This window comes from Hyperolius riggenbachi, chromosome 4, assembly GCF_040937935.1.
Source record: "Hyperolius riggenbachi isolate aHypRig1 chromosome 4, aHypRig1.pri, whole genome shotgun sequence".
Lineage (NCBI taxonomy): Eukaryota > Metazoa > Chordata > Amphibia > Anura > Hyperoliidae > Hyperolius > Hyperolius riggenbachi.
Genome location: NC_090649.1, coordinates 273,743,740 through 273,765,536, shown reverse-complemented (window position 1 = coordinate 273,765,536; position 21,797 = coordinate 273,743,740). Strand labels below are relative to the sequence as shown.

The window sequence follows — 21,797 nt, the reverse complement described above, 5'->3', positions numbered from 1 at the left end:
TGAACTATGCCTTAAGGTACGTAAGGACGTAATATTGAACTCGGTTGAGGTGGCCATTTGGAACAGCAACCATCTCTCCTTACCTCTCCCATTGGAAGCCACTCCGCTGTGCGTTGCACCACTGCCCTTCCTCACTTCCCCATAGAGAAAGTACAGCATGCAGCCCCCAAACTGTCAGAGGGACAGAGTTCTGATATATTCTGAGAGTTTATGACAATATAACATGTGCAGAGGTGTTCCTCGATATTGGAGTCTTCCCTTCATTAATCTGCCCCAAAAACCCTAAAATGCTTATCTGACCACTATTTCTGTCCTCCCACTTGTCCATCCCCTTCCACAGGACCAAGTGGGCCACTCAACATAGAGCAGCTCATCCATACACTGACCATGGGTAAACTGTCACCAGCAGCAATCACAAGAGACTGTTTCCAGCATAATTTTGGGTATAAAGTGAATTTTGCATAAGGGGTTAAAGACAGAAAGAATAAAGAATATTTTTGGAGGTTTCCAATTATCACATGAAAAGACATTGTTGAGGAGCATAGGATGACGACAATATCTGATTATGCATCACAATGATGTTTCTCATCCAGGCCTGATAAAGAACAGGTGTAGTCCTGTATAGAAAACTGAACATAAACATATCACAAAATCAATGACATGGCCTTTTTGTGTAGCTCTCGTTTTCTCTGACTGTGTGAACGTGATTTTTTCATCTATCACTGAAATTATGAAAATGGAAGCATCTTTCAATAAACCGATTCTTATAAAACAAATTTCATATCCAAAAATCCACTTAGATGTGGGATGTCTAAAAGGCATCCTGCAGGCTTAACCAGTTCACCATCACTTGATGGCCCCTGATATGTCCCTCTCCAATGTTCTCTGGTACTCCCTCCAAGCTATGTACCCTCACTAGATGAGATACAGTCAAGCAGGGCTGTGGAGTTGGAGCCGGAGCAATTTTGGGTACCTGCCTGGAGTTGGAGTCGGGAACAAAATGCACCGGCTCCAACTCCTACAAAATTTAAACTGCAAGTAAAAGAGAAAATATGATAAAATGTTCTTACTCAGATAATAGTCACCATAAATAACTTACATTTTAGAAGATTGTGAGTGAGCACACCAATTGCTGGATACTGGGTGCTTGGTATCATGGCATAGGCAATGCCACAATCAAAGACAGCAGTCCAGTATATCAGCACACCGTTAACCCAAATCTCACTCTTTATTGAGCAATCATATCCACAGGAAATAGTCGACAATTGTGTTGGGGGCCACGCAGGGTCCCCCTTTACCAAGGCGTGTGGTACCCCTGGGGATAGTTACCTGTAGCGGCTGCTCCCCGTGTGTCCCTTCTGCCCCTAGGGCACAGTTACCAGCAGCAGCTTGGCTCCCCGGGTGGCTGCAGTTCCCCGCAATTCAGTCCGAAAGCCTGGCCGAGTTGTACTTCATCACGAATGCGTGGCCCGGCCAGACACGTTCCCGTTACAGGGAGCGCTCTGCACATGCACAGAAGACCCAGACTGGACCTACTGAGCAAGTTTCCGGGAATGAAAGAAAGGGCAGAGTCCAGGGTGACGTTCAGGCAGATAACAGTACAATATTTTCCTTAGCTGCAATTTTTTGCAGATTTTTACAATCAATTTGTATAGAAAACCAAACAGTACGTGGAAAAGACTCCTATTAGACCTACCGGTAATGGAGTTTCTGATTGTCATCCGGGACAACCTGAGATCCGGTCCCGCCCCGGATCTGTGGAAACACAATTAACCAAGAAGATTAAAAGCCCCCGCCCTCCCTTACTCCTCAGTGAGTCTGAAAGTATATAAGCCTAGAAACACCAAGTTGAAGAGAGGAAATGTAGACACCTGCAAGTGGCTAGTGAACCCTCCAGTGACCTGCATATTATATGATAGGTGCGCAACAGGCGAAGGGAAGGGTTGTAGGCGTTGTCCCGGATGACAATCAGAAACTCCATTACCGGTAGGTCTAAGAGGAGTCTTTTTCTAATTATCATCCGGGACAACCTGAGAGATAGTCAAGAAGTCTTTTAAAGAAAAAAGACTCACCTAGGGAGGGACCACCGCCTGAAGCACCTTTCTGCCAAACGACTGATCCTGTTGCGATAATACATCCACTCTGTAGTGTTTGATAAAAGTAGATGCATTGGACCATGTTGCCGCTTGACATATCTGCTGGATGGTGGCTAGTGCTCTTTCTGCCCAAGAGGTTGATAATGAACGGGTGGAATGAGCTTTGATGTTAGAAGGCACTGTACAATTACTCCCCTCATAGGCTATCGCTATGGTCAGTCTGATCCATCTAGCAATCGTCTGCCTGGAAGCTTGCTGCCCCCTATTCTTTCCCGAAAATAACACTAACAGATTACTTGACTTCCTAAATTCTCTGGTTCTAGTGAGATAAACTAAAATAGCTCTTCTGACGTCTAGACAGTTAAAACTTTCCTCCTTTGGTCCTAAAGGTTCAGAGCAAAAGGAAGGGAGAACTATTTCCTGCGATCTGTGAAAGGTAGAAGCTACCTTTGGCAGATAAGCAGGATCCAAGTCTGATACTATCTGGACAAATAATAAAAAACGGGTCTTTGATGGATAAAGCTTGTAGATCACTTAAACGTCTAGCAGACGTGATGGCGATTAGAAAGGCCACTTTGTACGTTAGAAATTTCATATCAATATCCTCAATTGGTTCAAATGGAGATTTTATTAGACCGTTGAGTACTAATGACAAGTCCCACTGGGGAAAAATCTTCTGTCTGGCTGGAAAAGATCTTTGTAAGGCCTTAAAGAAATTTTTCACTAATTCTTCCTGTGCCCAGTGTCTATCTAGAAGAATGGATAAGGCTGAGCACTGAACCTTAAAGAGTAAAGGTGGCCATACACTGGTCGATGTGCCATTAGATCGACCAGCTGACAGATCCCTATCTGATCGAATCTGATCAGATAGGGATCGTATGGCTGCCTTTACTGCAAACAGATTGTGAATCGATTTCAGCCTGAAACCGATCACAATCTGTTCAGCTGCTCCTGCCGCCTGTCCCCCCCCCGTATACATTACCTGAGGCTGGCTCCCGGGCGTCTTCTCCGCACTGCACCGCACCGCTGTTCTTGCTCCATCCCAGCGCTTCCTGTGTTACTCCGTGACCAGGAAGTTCAAATAGAGCGCCCTCTATTTCAACTTCCTGGTCACCGGAGTGACACAGGAAGTATAAGCGTACACTGGGAGATGCGGAAATGCGGTGCAGCGAGGAGAAGAGGACCCCGGAGCCAGCTTCAGGTAATGTATACCTGCTCGGATCGGGCCCGAATCGTACGCCGCAAGCGACGCGCTCCTACCGCCGGGCGATCGAGGGTAATTTCCCGCACGGCGCGATCGACGGTCCGATCCGATTTCGGGAGGGAATCGGATCGGCGGGTGCGTTTAGCGCAAGCGATTGGCAGCAGATCCGATCCCAGGATCGGATCTGCTGTCGAAACGGCCGTGAATCGAGCCAGTGTATGGCCTGCTTTACTGTCAGGCTGCAGAAGCTAATTTAAACCTCTATTCTCCTGTGTTAAACAGTTTAGAAGGAAGCTCAAAAGCCATTAGTGAAGATAAACATTTCAGTTACCTTTGATGTGTGCTTATCTTAAAGTCTGTTATAGACCCATAAAGACGCAAGCCGCAGCTAAACTGCAAAGCATTCTGGGGCCCTCCCCTCGGCTGCTAATGAGACGGTACAGGAGCTTCTAATCAGTCCAGCGCGAAGCACTGATAAATCTCGGGGCAGAGTACACTGCAGGACTCAGCTATTGTTCCTAGCCACATGGCTCATTAATATTCACTGCACACCGTGTTGTTCAAGAACGAGCTTATCTGTGATCAGAAGCAGGCAGGACATGACGACACATTTGGCTTCACAAACATGGAGCCTGCCATGAGCTGTCAGGAGCATCTATCTCTGCATATACTATATACAAATTCTGTGAAATCCAAACGTGGACAGTGAAATGCATATGTAATGTAAGTACAGCCAATCTTTAGCTACTGATATATGTGTTTATTTTCTCTGAGACCCTATACCTAACAGCTCCTCTTTAAGAGTAATGGGTGCTAATTTCATGTCGAAACCATCCTGGAGAAATTCCAGGACAGAACTAGTCAAAATTCGATCTTTTGAACGTGATTCACACCAAGCTGTATACACTTTCCAAACCTTACGGTATATTTTCTGAGTTACCGGTTTTCTACATTTCATAATAGTTTCGATAACCTTTTCAGAAAGTCCCTTGTTTCTCATTATTACCCTCTCAGGATCCAGGCTGCCAGATTGAATAATTGTGGACTGGGGTGATTCAGTGGTCCTTGAATGAGGAGATCTGGACGAACTGGCAAAGGAAACGGTGGTTCCATCGCCAATTTCAGTAGAGTCGCATACCATGGCCTCTTTGGCCATTGGGGTGCAATTAGAATTAACCTTACTTTTTCTTTCTGAAGTTTTACTATCGGAGGGAATGCGTAACATAGGTTGAATTCCCAAGGGAGACTTAGCGCGTCCAACCCCAGCGACCTGTGGCACTTGTGGAGTGAAAAAAAACGCTTCACCTTTGCATTCCGCAGGGATGCAAACAGATCCACTTCTGGAACTCCAAACTTCTCTGTTACCAATTGAAAAACTTCTGAATGAAGTTCCCATTCCGATTGGTTTATTTCTTGCCGGCTCTAAAAATCCGCCTCTATGTTGAGGACCCCTTTTATGTGAACCGCAGATAAAGATAGAACTCGAGGTTCTATCCACTCTAAAATTCCTGCACAAAGGGACATCAGATCTCTTGATCTCGTGCCCCCGTTTCGACAGATACGCCACTGTCGTTATGTTGTCTGAAAAAACTAAGACATGGTTCCCTTCTATCAGAGATTGAAAAGATAGAAGGGCCTCCTGGACTGCCATCAGTTCCCTGAAGTTGGACGACTTCCTTCTTATTGAGGGTGCCCAATTTCCCTGAGCATGATTGCCCAAAGCTGTCGCCCCCCAACCCCAGGAACTCGCATCTGTAAAAACCTTTATCGGATCGTTCTGCCTCCAAAATTTTCCCCTGGACAGGTTTTGTGGATCCAACCACCAGGTCAGGCTGGACTTCACCCTCTCTGTCCCTTACTCCTCCTCTGTACAGGCTTGACATAGATTTCTAGGGGCCTCTAAAGATATCTTAGTATTGCATAGGCCACATCTTTTATACTTTGGTGGAGCAGATTTAGAATCAGTTCTTGCCTGCAACACGAACATAAAATGACAAGATACTGAGACACCATCAATGAAATCTGGCAGTAAAAAACTCTCTCCAGCTGGAGGACTTACCACCCCAGAACCTGATGGCTGCCCCTGCGAGGTGGCTTTGGAAGCGGGGTTTGGAGCCTCTGTGTCACGCTGCTGCTGAGGCTGCTCTCCCTTCTGCGCCCATTTCTGCGGTTGAGACATGATTTGGGATTCAGGCTGCCTCTCCGCCGATGCTGCCACTGCCTGCGCTGCTCGCAAGTATTTGCAAGGGAGACGCCAGGAGCACACCTGATTTACTTCCTGGCTCTCCGCTCCACCCCTTCCGCGGACGCGTGACGTCAGTACGCTTTCCACCCGCCTTCAGCGTCCAACGTCAACCTGGTAGCCACCCACAGTCCTCGGATGCGCCTTGCAGAGCCGGCGTCTGTTGGAAGAGGAGCAGTGTGATGGCCATACAACAACCAGAGGCCGCACACTGAACACTACGGAAGTCCGCGGCCTGTGCTACCTCCTGCAACACATTGCCCCTGGACCCCCGAACGGAAAGACTCACACTTTGGTGAGTTAACAAAATAAAAAAAAACTGGGAGCTTGCTTCTTTTAGGCGTTTCCGCGCGGAAACACAGATGAACTGAGAAGTAAGGGAGGGCGGGGGCTTTTAATTTTCTTGGTTAATTGCGTTTCCACAGATCCGGGGCGGGACCGGATTTCAGGTTGTCCTGGGTGATAATTAGAGAAAAATAGACATGAAATGATTCTATGGTAGATTGGAATACAGAATTTTGATGATTGGAATGTTGGATTTTACAATCATATTTGAAGAAAAAGTGCCCTAAGGCCCGGTTCACATTAGCGTTTTTTCCAGAACCTAACCGGAACGTATACTATACAAACGGAATGGATGTGGATGTGGATGGATTCAATGTTAACATATGGCTCCATTCACATGCGTCCGTTGAAACGGACCTAAAAATTGCTGCAGGCCCAAATTTTCCAGACCGTTCTGCTTAGCGGAACTGATCCGGACAAACATGCAGCAGCATTGGGGGCAAAGGGAAACGGAACGTTTCTTCACACTAGTGAAGAAACGGACCGTTCCATGGGGGATGGGGGCATGGGCCGACGCGAATCTAGCGACGGGAGGGTGAGAGGAGGGTGCAGCAGCCGGGCGGGTGGGCTAGGGAGGGTTTATACATACCTAATCTTCATAGGCAGCCGGCAGTAGAGGCTTCCGTCTTCTTCCGCGTCATGTGACTAGTCACATGACGTGCTGTGTAGTCACAGCGGAAGAAGAGGAAGCCTCTACCACCGGCTGCCTATGAAGATTAGGTATGTATTGCCGAGTATTATTTATACTGAAGCTAACGTCCTCCTTTGCTGTACCTGTTTTGAATGCATGTTGTGTATTTTAGTCCACAATTGTGGAGCTCTGCACATCTATTGCAGGTAGACAATTCGGGTGCAGCCTCTGTTTGGAAGCACTGCCAATGTCTCCTGCTGTACAAAACTCATGAAAGTATACTTATGGCTAGGTGCATCAATTTGCATTGAAATTATAGATTAGGACTAGTACATGATTTGCATCCAGGGCTGTGGAGTCGGTCCAAAAATCCACCGACTCCGACTCCACGACTCCGACTCCTCTAATTTGCATATTACAATTTTGTTGATTAAAAGTATGTAACATGAAATTCGTCTCTTACCTGCCAACGCTTAGGAATTTTACAAGACAACTGAAGTGAGAAGGATATGTAGACTACTATATTTATTCCCTTTAGACTAAAACTAGTCCTTGGTAAGAGTACTTGTAAAAGGGACAAACCGGAACAAAGAACATCTATCAGGCCCTAGGCAATGCAAGTGTGGGTACATGTAAGAATGATGTGCAGGTACTCTGCAGGGGAATGAGGAGATTGTAAACAGACAACACCTCTGTGTTCAATGTGCACAGCATTCTCAGTGGATTCCCTGCAGCTCTGTGGGGAGTGCATATGTAGAGTATAGTACTACTGTAACAAAGTAAACCTGAGACAGATGAAATTAAAGTTTTATACATACCTGGGGCTTCCTTCAGCCGCCTTCAGAATAATCAGTCCCTCGTTGTCCTCCTCCACCACCTGGATCTTCTGCTATAAGTCCAGGTACTTGAGCCAGTCAGGCGTAGTGCGCATGCACACACTCCGCCGCCAGGAGCATACTACACCTGTGCAGCACTATTGCGCAGGTGCAGAATGTTCCTGGCTGTGGGAGCAGCATGCGGCCGGACAGCGCTGACTGGCTGAATTACCAGGACTCATAGCAGAAGATCCGGGTGGTGGAGGACAGTTAGGGACTGATTAGCCTGAAGGGGGCTGGAGGAAGCCCCAGGTATGTATAAAACTTTACTTTTCATCCGTCTCAGTTACCCTTTAATTTGTAGTCACCAAACCAAATTTTAATAACATATCAAATTATTTGATTTCATCAGCAAAGGGAGTGCATACATTTGCATAAATCAGCATCAATGCAGAATTATTTCCATCTCGTTGACCATCTCTATTAGTGACACAGCTACACATCAGGCTTTATTCTTACAGCATAGATGTTATTTAGTATATATAAGAGATTCCTGTGTACACATCATATATACAGTCACAATCAGATATGTATATCTGACTTTAAAAATACGGAGACTGCTTTATTGAAGCAGCACAAGTAACTCATTTTGATTGGTTTATTTCATTTTTGTGGACTAAGCACAGCAATTACTGTATATAACCTGTATATATACATTATTTTTAATGACTATTATCTGAGAAATAGAACATTTTATCATATTTTCTATTTTAATTACAGTTACAAATTCATTAGGAGTCGGAGTCGGTGCATTTTTCCCCGACTCCGACTCCAGGCACCCAAAATTGCCCGACTCCACGACTCCGACTCCACAGCCCTGTTTGCATCTGATTTGCATTCAAGGCATGTATTTAGCCCTATGGGGCTCTGCATGCCTCTGTTAGTCTACAATTCAGTTGCAGCCTATGAGCGCTGTCATTTGTTTGATGTATGGATTGCTGAGTGAAAACTGATCCAATCAATCATTGATCAGATCCGTTTTCACTCATGTGAACCGGGCCACGGACTGAGCCATCTGGATCCGGTGAAGCGGAGACCGGATCCGCTCACCGGATCCTTTTGGCTCATTTTGCTAATTTGAACTGGGCCTAATCGTAAGTAAATCAGAAAGGAAATTAGGCATTGCTCCTATGAATGGGTAATTTATGGGAATAATGGATAAGTACATTCTTACTAACAATCCTGCAAATCTGATCAAATGATCGCATCTGAGAAAAATATTGAAACATTAATGGGTACTTAATTTAGAATTCACTTTTGGTTACTGTCTTTGTAGGCCACCTCTGCCATATGTCAGAATTCACTTTTAGCTATTGACCATTAGGCCACCTCTGTCATCTGTGTAAACTGGAATTTCAGGGAATATATCGTTAAAAATAAGTATCTGCTAGCCTTTATAATAATAATCCGAACATTTGTATAGCATTTTTTTCTCCTGTTGGGACTCAAAGCGCTCAAGAGCTGCAGCCACTGGGAAACACTCAAGAGGCCACCCTGCAGTGTTAGGGAGTCTTGCCTTGAACTCTTTACTGAATAGGTACTGACCCTAGCCAGGATTCGAACCCTGGTCTCCTATGGCGTCTCTCAAAGGTGGAGCCCTTAACCAGTACATTATCCTTATGACATGTATAGTGTGTACCGGGCCTAATGCCTGGTTCACACTATAACGCCAACGCAGCAGATGCAGAAACGGTGCGGTAACCACATCTTCTCCGGGTCGCTCACATACCTGCCGTTTTGTATCTGCTCCGTTTTTTGTATCTGTCCTCTGTACTGTCCGCCCCTGCTCCTCCCGAAAACGATCGCAGCCTGGCAGAAGCATGGGGCTCTATTATTGGAAGTTATTTCGCATTGCGCTTGTCTTCATTGACAGTGTGAACGCATGCCATTTATAACACAGGATGCGTTCACCATCCGATAAGTATCCCTGCAGTGTAAATCGGCCCTTATCCTTGCAAATTACAGCTGCAACTCTTACATACCAATTATATAAATTTCACCATATATGTGAATTTTGTGGTATAAATTAAGAAAGATGAACATCTGAGTTTTATGAATTGGGTAGGTTTAGAGCACCCATTAGCTAGTTAATATTGTTTATTACGGTATCACCTACATAGGGCACATATGGAGTAGGAACGGAGCTGGAACACCCTTTTTTTTGTCAGATATTTAAATTTTTGCTTGTCAACCCTTTGAGGATGTGGCCTGCTAATAAATAATATACTTGAACCTTATCTATTATTGTAGCACCATGTGTCATTCCTGCTGGGCTTTGTTTGAATCAAGATAGAGCTGCTTTCCTTTTCTAGATTACATAACCAGATCTGCATATCACAAAAAAATGCAGCAATGCTGTGCGATTTAAAAACAGGAAAATTGGATCTGAAAAATTGCCAAACACAACGATGCGATGCCACTGACTTGCATTTGGGGTGCGGCGAATGTGATGTCACAAAAAAATGCAAACTGCAGGCTAAGTCCTTTACTGAATGTTTATACATAGTTTGAATTAAGATTTTTAACCAAAATAAGCAGAATTGGATGGCTGGCTGGCACCAAATTATGTTGTAAGTGGAGCAGGATAGATATGCTGCTATGCAAGGTGCTGTCCCCAGTGCAAATCAATGTGCTCAGGACTGTGAAAGCAGATTGTGAAATAAACACGTAGAGGAATAGAAGTCCAGCACCAGTTTGCTCCTTCACTACCCGCATGTGACAAAGTGCCAGTGCATAAGGATAATGTTCAACATTGATGCATATCAATTGAGTATTCTTCTGAGACCATGAAAGTGCACTTTCATGGCCTTAAAATAAGCTAGGACACCGCCTGTAAAACGGTCATAGGGCCGTGCACTCCCTACTGCTAGACCTCTCTTCCCCTACAAGCAACGATAAGTAAACAATACTCATTTGTTATGCATTAATCCTTACCCTAATGAACTACCACTTTATTTGTCACGTGCTGATAATGGAGAAGCTCAACAGTGCCAGACTTTTATGCCTCCATGTGTTCATTCAACCAAAATAAGATTTAAAAACTATACTTGAAACAAAGCCTGGACCAGAGAAGGCTCCCCATATTACAGTAGAGACCACGGTTTCTCTATAACATAAAAAAGGAGGAGCAGAGGCACTGTTGTTGCAAAAATGAGGTACTTTTTAATCCACGGTGCAGTGACACAGCAGGTTATACAGTGGGAGTGAGGCATCCGCTCACCCCCACTATATACCCCGCTGTGTCACTGTGCCGTGGATTAAAAAGTACCTCATTTTTGCAACAACAGTGCCTCTGCTCCTCCTTTTTCATATTTGCAACTGATGTTTCTGAGAGCACATTGGAGCATGGAGTACGCAATCCGGTGAATCCAGCGTCACTCTACCCGCATTCTGTGCCAATCTGTTTCTCCCCAATATTGTTTCTCTGTAACTATTTAACTCACTTTACTCAAATAGACTTCTGCATGCCGAACTGCTGGCCACAAAATGAGTGCATCTGGACTGGGCATGCACAAATAAAATCCATGCATGCCCAGTAGAAGGAAGCGCTCATATACAGAGTAAGGGCCGGTTCACACGGACGGCAGGCGGCGTTGGGGCGGCCAGGAAGTCGCGTCGTCCTGTGACGTCCCGTTCGGTGGCGGCGGTACAGAGATCGTCGCGATCGGCGTTTCTCGTCCCCGCAGGGGGACATGAAGACGCGCCGGCTAGCCGTCCCTAGACGTTGCATGCGGCTTCTAGGGACGGCCGAAACGATGCGTTAAATCGGGATCAGAACGCCGCGTTTATGCAATCGACGGTAATCGACGGTAACCGCGCAATGCTAAACGCTCCTATTCACTTGAATGGGAGAGTTTAGCCGATGGGTCCCGAACGCTTGACGGTAGACGCCGCCAAGCGTCCGTGTGAACCGGCCCTAAAGAAAAGCCATGCACGAGTGGATTTGTTCTACTGAGCATGCTCTGACCTTACTTGCACATGCCTGGTGTGGATGTGCTTGTCTTCTTCCAGGAGCAAGGCAATAATATGAAGAGGGACCCTGTTCTAGAATGGTGGGGTCTACCAGGTTACGGGAAGCCTCTGGCTCATCCAGAGGCTTCCCACTACTGAAGTAAGTATCCATTTAATTTTTTTGCATTTTCCACATATCACACAGAGGAAAAACCATGTCATTTTGCTAACGTGTTTCCTGCCTTACACTTGCCTTGCAAGTGTGTGTTGCATTATCCTATTTTACCGCAGGACAACGCAAGGCATTGGGTCCTAGCCCACTTATCACTAGGGATAATCAATAAGTTGCAAATATTTTTGGGCTTATGCAAATTTATGTAAATGTTATGCAAATACATGCAGCTTGAAAATGGACCAATCTATTTAAACCTGGGTGGGACTTGCTTGGTCCTGAAATATTGGGCAGTGGCGCAAGGTAGATATAGAGCGGCACAGGTGTACTCAAGGCCAGTCCCCAAGCCTTAAAAGGAAGAAACAATATAAAAACTGGAGCACCTGGCGCTCAATTGCAAACACAATGTGATCAATATGATCCAGTTATAAAGAGCTGTCAATGCAGCAATGTCTCATGCATCAGTTCAAGCACAATTCCTGTGGGCGCAACTGTGCTCCTTACTATTGGTAATGTGTCCGTTCAATGATAATGATAGTATCAGAGTACCTCTCTTAAGTCAGGTGGCCAATACCTCCATACAGGGAACCACTAATCCTCCCGTCCGTTTCGGCGTGTGTGGAGCAGTTCCTTTTCCGCGCGGCTCGGATCCGAGATCGCGTGAGACAGCTAGCAGCCTCCGTCAACTTCCGCCGGTGGTGACGTCAACTCTTGCATTCCAATACTATCCCAGCTGGTGTTGGCTCACTTCCTGGGTAGGGATACGCAAGAGGGACAAACAATAGTGCAGACTGCGCCCTGAGTTGGTGACGCTGCGCTATAAAAACACACTTACGGACGGATTCTTGGTTTTATTGCATCAATAAAATATATATCCCGATCCGGATTTCAGCCTCACGCCTTCATCAGGGGATATATCATACAATTATGATCTGGTTTATATAGGAGTGTCTACAAAGGTTTCTCCTCCCACCTCATTCTCATTAATTGCCAACACTACAGGAGGTGAGAGGGGACATACAAATATTCCCTTTAGTTACAACAGTATATATAAACAACATTAAATTACAAGCACCAATATCAAACCTAAAATAAATTTATAATGATAAAACCATAAGGTAGATTAATAAACCAATAAAATCTATATATAATAAAAGGTTATTCATCTTTAATAAAACAATTGAGATCTATATGGGCGTTGAGACCCCCAGGTTTAAGTGTGTCTAACCAGGGCTGTGGAGTCGGTCCAAAAATCCACCGACTCCGACTCCTCAGTTTAGGATTACAATTTTGTTGATTAAAAGTATGTAACATGAAATTCGTCTCTTACCTGCCAACGCTTAGGAATTTTACAAGACAACTGAAGTGAGAAGGATATGTAGACTACTATATTTATTCCCTTTAGACTAAAACTAGTCCTTGGTAAGAGTACTTGTAAAGAGGTAAAAACCAGAACAAAGACCATCTATCAGGCCCTAGGCAATGTAACTGTGGTTACACGTAAGAATGATGTGCAGGTACTCTGCAGGGGAATGAGGAGATTCTTCCTCTATTACACATTCTTCATGCACAATCTGAACCAGGTTTATGGGTGACAGACAACACCTCTGTGTTCAATGTGCACAGCATTCTCAGTGGATTCCCTGCAGCTCTGTGGGAAGTGCATATGTAGAGTATAGTACTACTGTGTAACAAAGTAAACCTGAGACAGATGAAATTAAAGTTTTATGCATACCTGGGGCTTCCTCCAGCCGCCTTCAGGATAATCAGTCCCTCGTTGTCCTCCTCCACCTGGATCTTCTGCTATGAGTCCAGGTACTTGAGCCAGTCAGGCGTAGTGCGCATGCACACACTCCGCCGCCAGTAGTGACTCCTCATCCCCATCCCAGAAAAACAAACAGTCATCTATGAACCTTTTCCAAAATATCAAAGGCCCCCCTCTAAATGTTCCCAGATGTTGTTCCTCCCAAGCTGACATGTATAGGTTAGCTACACTGGGAGCATGTTTAGCGCCCATAGCAACTCCCCGTTGCTGACTATAGAATCTGTGCTCAAACCAACTCAGGGCGCAGTCTGCACTATTGTTTGTCCCTCTTGCGTATCCCTACCCAGGAAGTGAGCCAACACCAGCTGGGATAGTATTGGAACGCAAGAGTTGACGTCACCACCGGCGGAAGTTGACGGAGGCTGCTAGCTGTCTCGCGCGATCTCGGATCCGAGCCGCGCGGAATAGGAACTGCTCCACACACGCCGAAACGGACGGGAGGATTAGTGGTACCCTGTATGGAGCTATTGGCCACCTGACTTAAGAGAGGTGTGGAGATATATTGGGGTGCTGATGATGTTAGGAATACAGGAACATACTTCTTTCATTTTTCTGTCTACTAAGTCTGCTAACAGCTAGGCTGGCTCTTGAAGGTGTCACCTAGCTCCAGGAAACGGTTAATGGGAGCCTGTATGTACATGTAAATTCTGTATGCCTGTTACAAGCAATTCTGGCTTTGGGGAAAGCTGTGTGTACTATAGGACAATAGGAAGGGCTTTTGAGTCTGTATGCAGTTCCTCTGAGAGTGAGTAACTGCTAATTGGGTTGTCTGCATAGGTTCTGAACTCTTTGACATGGAGACACCCAATTGTCCCAAAAGACAATCGGACTAATTGAATCTGCCAACTTCATAGGCTATCAGGAAACTCAGTAATTTACTTCACACAGGACATCCTGCTGCAATGTGAAAGCCTTAATCAATTGTCACCTGTAACCTGGGGAGATTAGAGGTTAGGGAAATCTTTTCATGTATGTGGGCTATAGTACATTTTTCCCATATGGATGTTAGATCTCTAGAAATTCAATTATGACTGAGATTTAATTAAAAACTAGTTCCTCCCCTCCCCAAGGAAGTTGCAGCCTCCAGGCGTATCTTACAGTATAAAACCGCAGCTAGGATAGCCACAACTTGTAGTTCTTGGAGGTAGCTCACACGGCTAGAACTAACCTGGTTCCTGACCAGAAGTGCGTACCCCCGCAACAACGCCAGATCGGTACGCTGGTACGTTTATTTCCTGTTTATTTTGGTAAGCAAAATTGCTTTGTGTGTTATCTTTGTAACTCTTAATTTTGTAACTTTTTTACTTTGTTTTTTGTAATCTTTGTATATATCCTGTTCTGCATTGTTCCATGTTTTTCTGGAATATTAAATTATTTAATAAGCTTGACTTCTGCCGTACTAAACTAACACTCATAGCCTAGAGGAGACTGCAGTGTAGCTGTGTATAAGTCCGTGCCTAATTGTATGCTTGAGCAACACTACCATATGAAATTGTAATTGCATTGTGTGTGGGGGCGTTTGTCATACGTTGGCCTAAAGCGCGCAGCTGACCCAACGTACGAAACGCCAGTGCGAGTAGCTAACAGTATCGTTCGGAACGACTGTTAGTGGTTTTGCGTCACTATAGTGTAAGATTGCAACTGTGTGTGTGTGCGTGGCGCTCTCGTATTTGGCCTAAGCGCAGAGCTGACCCAAATACGAAAACGCAGATTGCGTATTGAGCACTCGATAGCTGAGTGAACGTGTCTAGCAACGCTAGTGGTGGCAGTGAGAAGTGTTTGAGGGGTTCCAGCCTTGTTTGTAGCTTAAATAAGGCTGTTCCCCGCTTAATCTGGTCAAACCCGCAGTCGGGAACCGTATACGCAGGCGTGCCGCGGGCCGGTTCCTGACAAGAGGTACTCTGATACTATCATTATCATTGAACGGACACATTACCAATAGTAAGGAGCACAGTTGCGCCCACAGGAATTGTGCTTGAACTGATGCATGAGACTTTGCTGCATTGACATCTCTTTATAACTGGATCATATTGATCACATTGTGTTTGCAATTGAGCGCCAGGTGCTCCAGTTTTTATATTGGCTTGATTGGTCCATTTTCAAGCTGCATATATTTGCATAAAAATAACAAATTTGCATAAACTCAGAAGTATTTGCATCTCATTGATCATCCCTACTTACCACGTTGCATTGCGCTGGAAGTTTCTGATCCCGATTATATTATGGCTTCCTCAATCCTCCAGTGTATCTGTGCCTCTTTCTGTTCATCTGTGTGTATGCGAGCATGATGAAGTCATTATGTGCAGCATGCAAGAAGATGGAAAGGGCCTGCCAGACTGTCGAGTACTACTGTCCATCCCATATGCATCTAGTGCAGATAGTTGGTGACAGCGGTGTGGGGGAGATGGCACACTGGGCATGCGCAAAGGCGAAAGGAACAGATGGAGCAGAGCAGAAAAGGATCAGGCACTTCTGAGCAGCAATGGCATGAAGATAAAGGTGGAACCAAAAAAAAAAAAAAAAAAAAAAAAAAAAAAAAAGTGTATGAAGATTTATAGCAGGTAAATATGCACTTAAAGGGCAACTAAAGTGTGAGAGAGATTTGGAGGCTGCCATATTTATTTACTTTTGAGCAATACCAGTTGCTTGGCTGTCCTGCTGATCCTCTGCCTCTAATACTTTTAGCCATAGACCCTGAGCAAGCATGCAGCAAATCAACTGTTTCTGACACTATTGTCAGATCTGACAAGATAAGCTGCATGCTTGTTTCTGGTGTGATTCAGACACTACTGTAGCCAAATAGATCTGCTGGACAATCGAGCAACTGGCATTGTTTAAAAGGAGATAAATATGACAGCCACCATATAACTCTCACTTCAGTTCCCCTTTAATAATGCAAATACCGCCACCAACCTGCAATATTAGTGCCCTATCCTTGAAATTAACATGCATTGTAAGGGCTCAAACCCACTAGAAGCCTTTTCTAAGTGCTGGTGATTTGAGAAAGCTCTTGCTAATGCAATGCTATGGAGGATTTTTATAAACTCACATCTCCCAAGTGGGATCACACCCATAGCATTACATTAGCAAGAACTTTTCAAATCACAAAGCGCTCAGAAAAGCACTCCTAGTGGGTTCCAGGCCTAAGTACGCATTGTGACTAATTTATACTCGCATGTTCATGTTATAAATCACATTTAGGGCCCATTCACACTTGTGCGTTTTCAGAGCGATTTCAGCATTGCTGAAAATCGCTAGCGATTTGAAAAACTTGTGTACAATGAAAGTGTATTGAAGTGTTCTCATCTAAGCGATTTGCTGAAACGCAAACTTGTTGCCTGCAGCATATTCTGAGCGATTCTGCAGGCTTATATTGAACTAGAAATCGCAAAACGTTAATCACTGAAAAACACTTTCTATACAGTGAAAAATCGCTAGCAAAAAATGCCAGAAAATTGCTCAGCGTTTTGCGATTTTAGATGTGAACGGGGCCTTAAAGCATCTGAGGAATTTCAGTTACCCCTGCTTCTCTTGCTATATAATAAGGCAGAGTACTCACTCGTTAGATGTGTGTGAATTTTCCCACACACAGCAAGATGCGCACTGCCCATTGTAGTCAATGCCCTGCTCGGGAATTGCATGTTTGTGTTCTGCGTTTGCATGTTGAAGTACAACAAAAGTTTGCCTTCTTAAAACAGAACGTATTTGCAAATTTTTAGGTTGGAGTGAGCATATGATGTCTCCCAGGATGCATCACTGCTGAATATGCAAATAAGTAGGTTAGCTTTCTGTTTTTTTTTCCACACAACGTGCAAGTTGTTCACAAATAAAATGTACTGTATTCTGCTGCATCAAAAGAATCATGAATAAATGCAGAAAATTGCATGCAGGAAACCGCAAAACTACTGAAACAGGGGAAAAACACACTGTCAAGCAATTGCTTAAGTAAAGATGAGATCGCGGCACCATCAAATTCAGTAATTATTGCTCTTTTATTGAAGACAGGTAAGGCACATGTTACAGCAAAGTTTCGGAGTGTGAAATTGCTGAGACAGGTAGGTAGCACAGCTTCCACCCTGTTACCACCAAGGGACGGAGAAATCCGTACCTGACGCCGCTCCCGCCGCTGTCCGCGCCCCCGCTCGCTCAGAGATCAATGAACGGGAAAAACCTTTCCCGTTCGTTGATCTAAGCCCCCCGCAATGATCAGCTGCTTCTACGAGAAGCAAGCGCGATCATTGTGAAAAAAAAAAGTTGCCCAGCCTCCCTGAACTTCCTGCAAGCGTACTTCCTGTATGCTTGCAAGTCGCATAAACAAAAACTTAATAGTAAAACTACACCCTAAAGCATTTTTCATACACAAATACATTAGTTATACATTAAAAATTAACTCATTACCTCCCACAATCTAATTATTTTTTTTTTTATAATTAAAGAAAAAATAAAAAAAAATACATAAATAGTTACCTTAGGGACTGACCTTTTTAAAAATGTATGTCAAGAGGGTATAACACTGTTACTTTATAAACTATGGGCTTGTAATTAGGGATGGACGCAAAACTGAAAAAAATGCACCTTTATTTTCAAAAAAAATATTGGCGCCAAACATTGTGATAGGGACATAATTTAAACGGTTTTATAACCGGGACAAATTGGCAAATAAATTTCATTGGTTTTCATTACAGTAGCATGCATTATTTAAAAACTATAAAGGCCGAAAACTGAGAAATAATAAAACATTTTCCCACATTTTTTCCTATTTTTCCATTAAAACACATTTAGAATAAAATAATTCTTGGCATAATGTCCCACCTAAAGAAAGCCTAATTGGTGGCGGAAATAACAAGATATAGTTCATTTCATTGTGATAAGTAATGATAAAGTTATAGACTAATGAATGGAAGGAGCGCTGAAAGGTGAAAATTGCTCTGGAGCTCAAGGAGTAAAACCCCTCAGTGGTGAAGTGGTTAAAATCGCGAAAAAAAATCGTACGTGCTTGCGGCAATTTTTATGCGTTTTTAATGCAAGCGAATGGGAGCAATTTTTTAAAAGCGATGAGAAAGCCGATGACCCGAAAACGCTAAGAAAAGCGCTTAGGGCCCGTTTCCACTAGCGCGAATTCGCATGCAGACAACGCATGCGGATTCGCATAGGCAATACAAGTGGATGGGACTGTTTCCACTTGTCAGTTTTCATTTGCGTTTTTATGTGCAGGATTTTTCTGCACGGTAGACCCTGCAGAATTCGCCTGCGTGTGGAATGCAGGCGATTCGCAGGTAATGTATTTAATAGGGAAATCGCATGCGTTTTTTCCCGCGATTTCGCATTGTAAGTAATGTAAATTGACACAGGCAGTGACATGGTTAAAATCGCATATACCCTGCCTATGCGAAATCGCATGCGAAATCGCGGCAAAAACGCATGCGGAATCGCACCCGCATGCGATTTTGTCAACGGTGATATGCGGCGATTCCGCACCGCACTAGTGGAAACGGGCCCTTATAGTGAGTCTGAGCTTGTCAAATATGTTACATGGTTGCACTCTTTTTCATGCATGAGGGCGGCCGTACTGCACGTGGCCATTCTGGTGTGGGTGCAGCATGGCTGTGCTCGTGCATGAAGAGGAGCGCAGGAAATGATCAAGAGGATACCAGGCAGTGGCAAGCCTTTGGAGGATCCAGAAGCTTCCTTCTTCTTAGGCAAGTACGGTATCTATTTTCTTTATTTTAATTCGCCTTGTGTTTTCTTTAAAGGAAATGGGCAATAGGGGCCCACATGCGTGGTATGGAGCAAATGAGGGTAACTGAAGGATTTACCAGGATGGCCAGTGGAGGATTGCAGCGGCCCGAGAAAGCCCACGGCCTGAAGGAAGCCCTAGGTATGTATAAATACTTTCATTTTTTTTTTGTTTCAGCTACACATTAAAGTAAACCTGAGATGACAGGAACAGAGGGATTTTGACTTGCCTGGAGCTTTTAGTCAGCTCTCTGTATTCTGTCAGCTCCCTCGGTGTCCTGCCTGGCCAATCTGCTGTGCTGCTGTGAAATCTGCGATCTAGCTGGGTTGCAGGCCACTGGGAATGCACTGTTCTGAGCCACTCGCCTCCTCTATCGCACCCCTGTGGCTGGGAGAATTCTGCACAAGCTTAGTTACAAGTCATACGAACTGCGTATGTGCAGAACGCTCACGGGCCATAGGAGCGCAATCAGGGAGTAATGTGGCTGCACAGCAGTTACAGACTTTACTGGAGGTAAGAGCATCACAACAGCGGGGACTGGAAATACATGGAGGGAGTTGGCAGATTCCAGGTAAGTAAGAATCCCTTGTCTTCCCTTCATCTCAGGTGCAGTTTAATGTAAGTCTGAAGAAGTCTGAACGCCACAGAACCTTACCAGTCCTTCTTTGAGCTGTTGTTCCAGTGCAGGGTCACGGTGAAGTTCTTCAACCATTTTAACACATTTTAAAGCGTGCATTATACAATGCTCCACTGTGTATTCAGCATTAGGCCCCGATCACAGTGCTGTGGTGTAACGGGTGATTTGTAACGCAGCTTACAGCACTGCAATGCATCACCTATACGATGTTCATAGTGTGGTGTGTGCATTGCGGTATAACAGGTCGCAGCATGCTAATGTACTGCATGCAGCTCGCTACCGGTAAACACGTGTGCTAAAAGCAGACATAAAGCATACTTTTCATTGACTGTATGGGGCACATCGCAGCCGTAATGCGCAGTGCTACTTCTTTGTTCCGTTACATTGCATTCCTGTTATACAGGGAATGCAAGTCCCACAGTGAACATGGCCTATGGGTTGGCAAGTGCCAGACTCTCTGTAAATGTAGATTGCTGTACATGGAGAAAGGTAATAGAAAAAAGAAATGCATGATGGGATTCAGGGTTTAGAAAGTTATGATAGGGTTCCAAAATAACATGACATCACCATATTTGGATAAATTTTGCTTTTTGTTCAGGAATAAATGAAGATTGAAGTTCAAAGAAAAATAAAAAGACATCCCCAGAAAATAAGCCTGAGTGTGGAGCAAAAATTGCCATTGTCAAATGTTTATGGGATCCCAGCACTGTAAGCAGATCAGGGAAGCCAGAGGCTTACCTCTACTGAGGTAAACATCTGGAAGACTATTCAGAGGCTTCCTTCTACTGAGGTAAACATCTGGACTATCCAGAGGCTTCCCTCTACTGAGGTAAACATCTGGACTATCCAGAGGCTTCCCTCTACTGAGGTAAACATCTGGACTATCCAGAGGCTTCCCTCTACTGAGGTAAGCATCCAGAATGTGGCATATTATTATTATTATTACTATTTGACTTCCTGAAGCAAAACAGCTCTGTCCAGCTGGAGCACTGCTTACAGTATCTGCAAATGTCTGTTTGTGGGAATGAGCACTGTGGCAACATGAAAAATGCTAACTAACCACTCATAAGGGCTCGTTTCCACTGTTGCGGTGCGGAATCGCCTGGATTCCACCGCGGACGAAATAGCATGCGGATGCGTTTCTGCATGCGGTTTTCCCCGCGATTTCGCATGGCTAAGAAGCAGGCGAATTTAACCATGTCACTGCCTGTATAAATTTCCAGAACATTACATGCGAAATCGCGGGGAAAACCGCATGACAAAGCCGCATGCGATTTCCCTATTAAAAGCATTGCAGGCGATTCGCCCGCATTCCAGCCACGCGCGAAATCTGACAGCTCTGCCGTGCAGATTTCCCCCGCACACCAAAACGCACAAGTGGAAACAATCCCATCCACTTGTATTGCCTATGCGAATCCGCATGCGGTACCCGCATGCAGATTCGCTATAGTGGAAACGAGCCCTAACACAATTCTGACGTCAATCTCATAAAGCCCCACGAAAAAAAAAGTTCTCCGCCACTATAATTCCCAAACCTCACTACGGTCCAAAACATATCTGCAAACTTTACTATTACCTAATAGACAGTACATATTATGTTTCCTAATCATCTCAACCCCCTGAGAACACAAGAAAATATAGTAATATCCTATATACATGAAGCTTTGTACATTATACAGTTCTGCAAGCGCCTTCTCAAAGTGCTCCTGATGCATACCAAAACTTACAGGTAAATCAGCACCCCCAACAACATAAAAATGCTCTAAAGTGTGGATAGGGATATTAAATTAAGGGCACCTGAAGCAATTTTTGTATTGGAAACCACAGCAGAAAAAAAAAGTGCCATCACTATATAAAGGTGTGAAACAAAATATTTATCAGTTACATTGTGTAATGGCTGTTAAATAGGTAAAAGGGACCTTGTAGCACAGGAAACTCTAAAAGCGTGACAGCAGTACACTGGCATACTGCACGATGCTGTCAATGTAGGCGAGAAGCAATCATTTGGCTTCACGTTGCAATGACACACTGCAAGCTATATGGAACAGCAGAGTCGTGACAGAAGCTGCTTGCAGTCTACAC

General features: G+C 44.5%; 1 protein-coding gene across 4 annotated transcripts in view; it reads right to left on the bottom strand.

Annotated features, from left to right (window-relative positions):
* The window catches only part of CEP57L1 (centrosomal protein 57 like 1), an 87,018-nt gene that overhangs the window by 64,990 nt on the left and 231 nt on the right, over window positions 1-21,797 (bottom strand). Inside the window, exon 2 of one of the 4 annotated variants that reach the window (XM_068279439.1) lies at window positions 12,091-12,267. The exons of 1 other annotated variant lie outside the window; for it this stretch is intronic. In XM_068279439.1, the coding sequence (XP_068135540.1) occupies window positions 12,091-12,096 (6 nt within the window). In that variant the 5' untranslated portion in view covers window positions 12,097-12,267. Of the gene's footprint in view, window positions 1-12,065; window positions 12,268-15,522; window positions 15,596-21,797 lie in introns of those variants that run through there. 2 more of the 4 variants (XM_068279441.1, XM_068279442.1) reach the window with 2 other exon arrangements.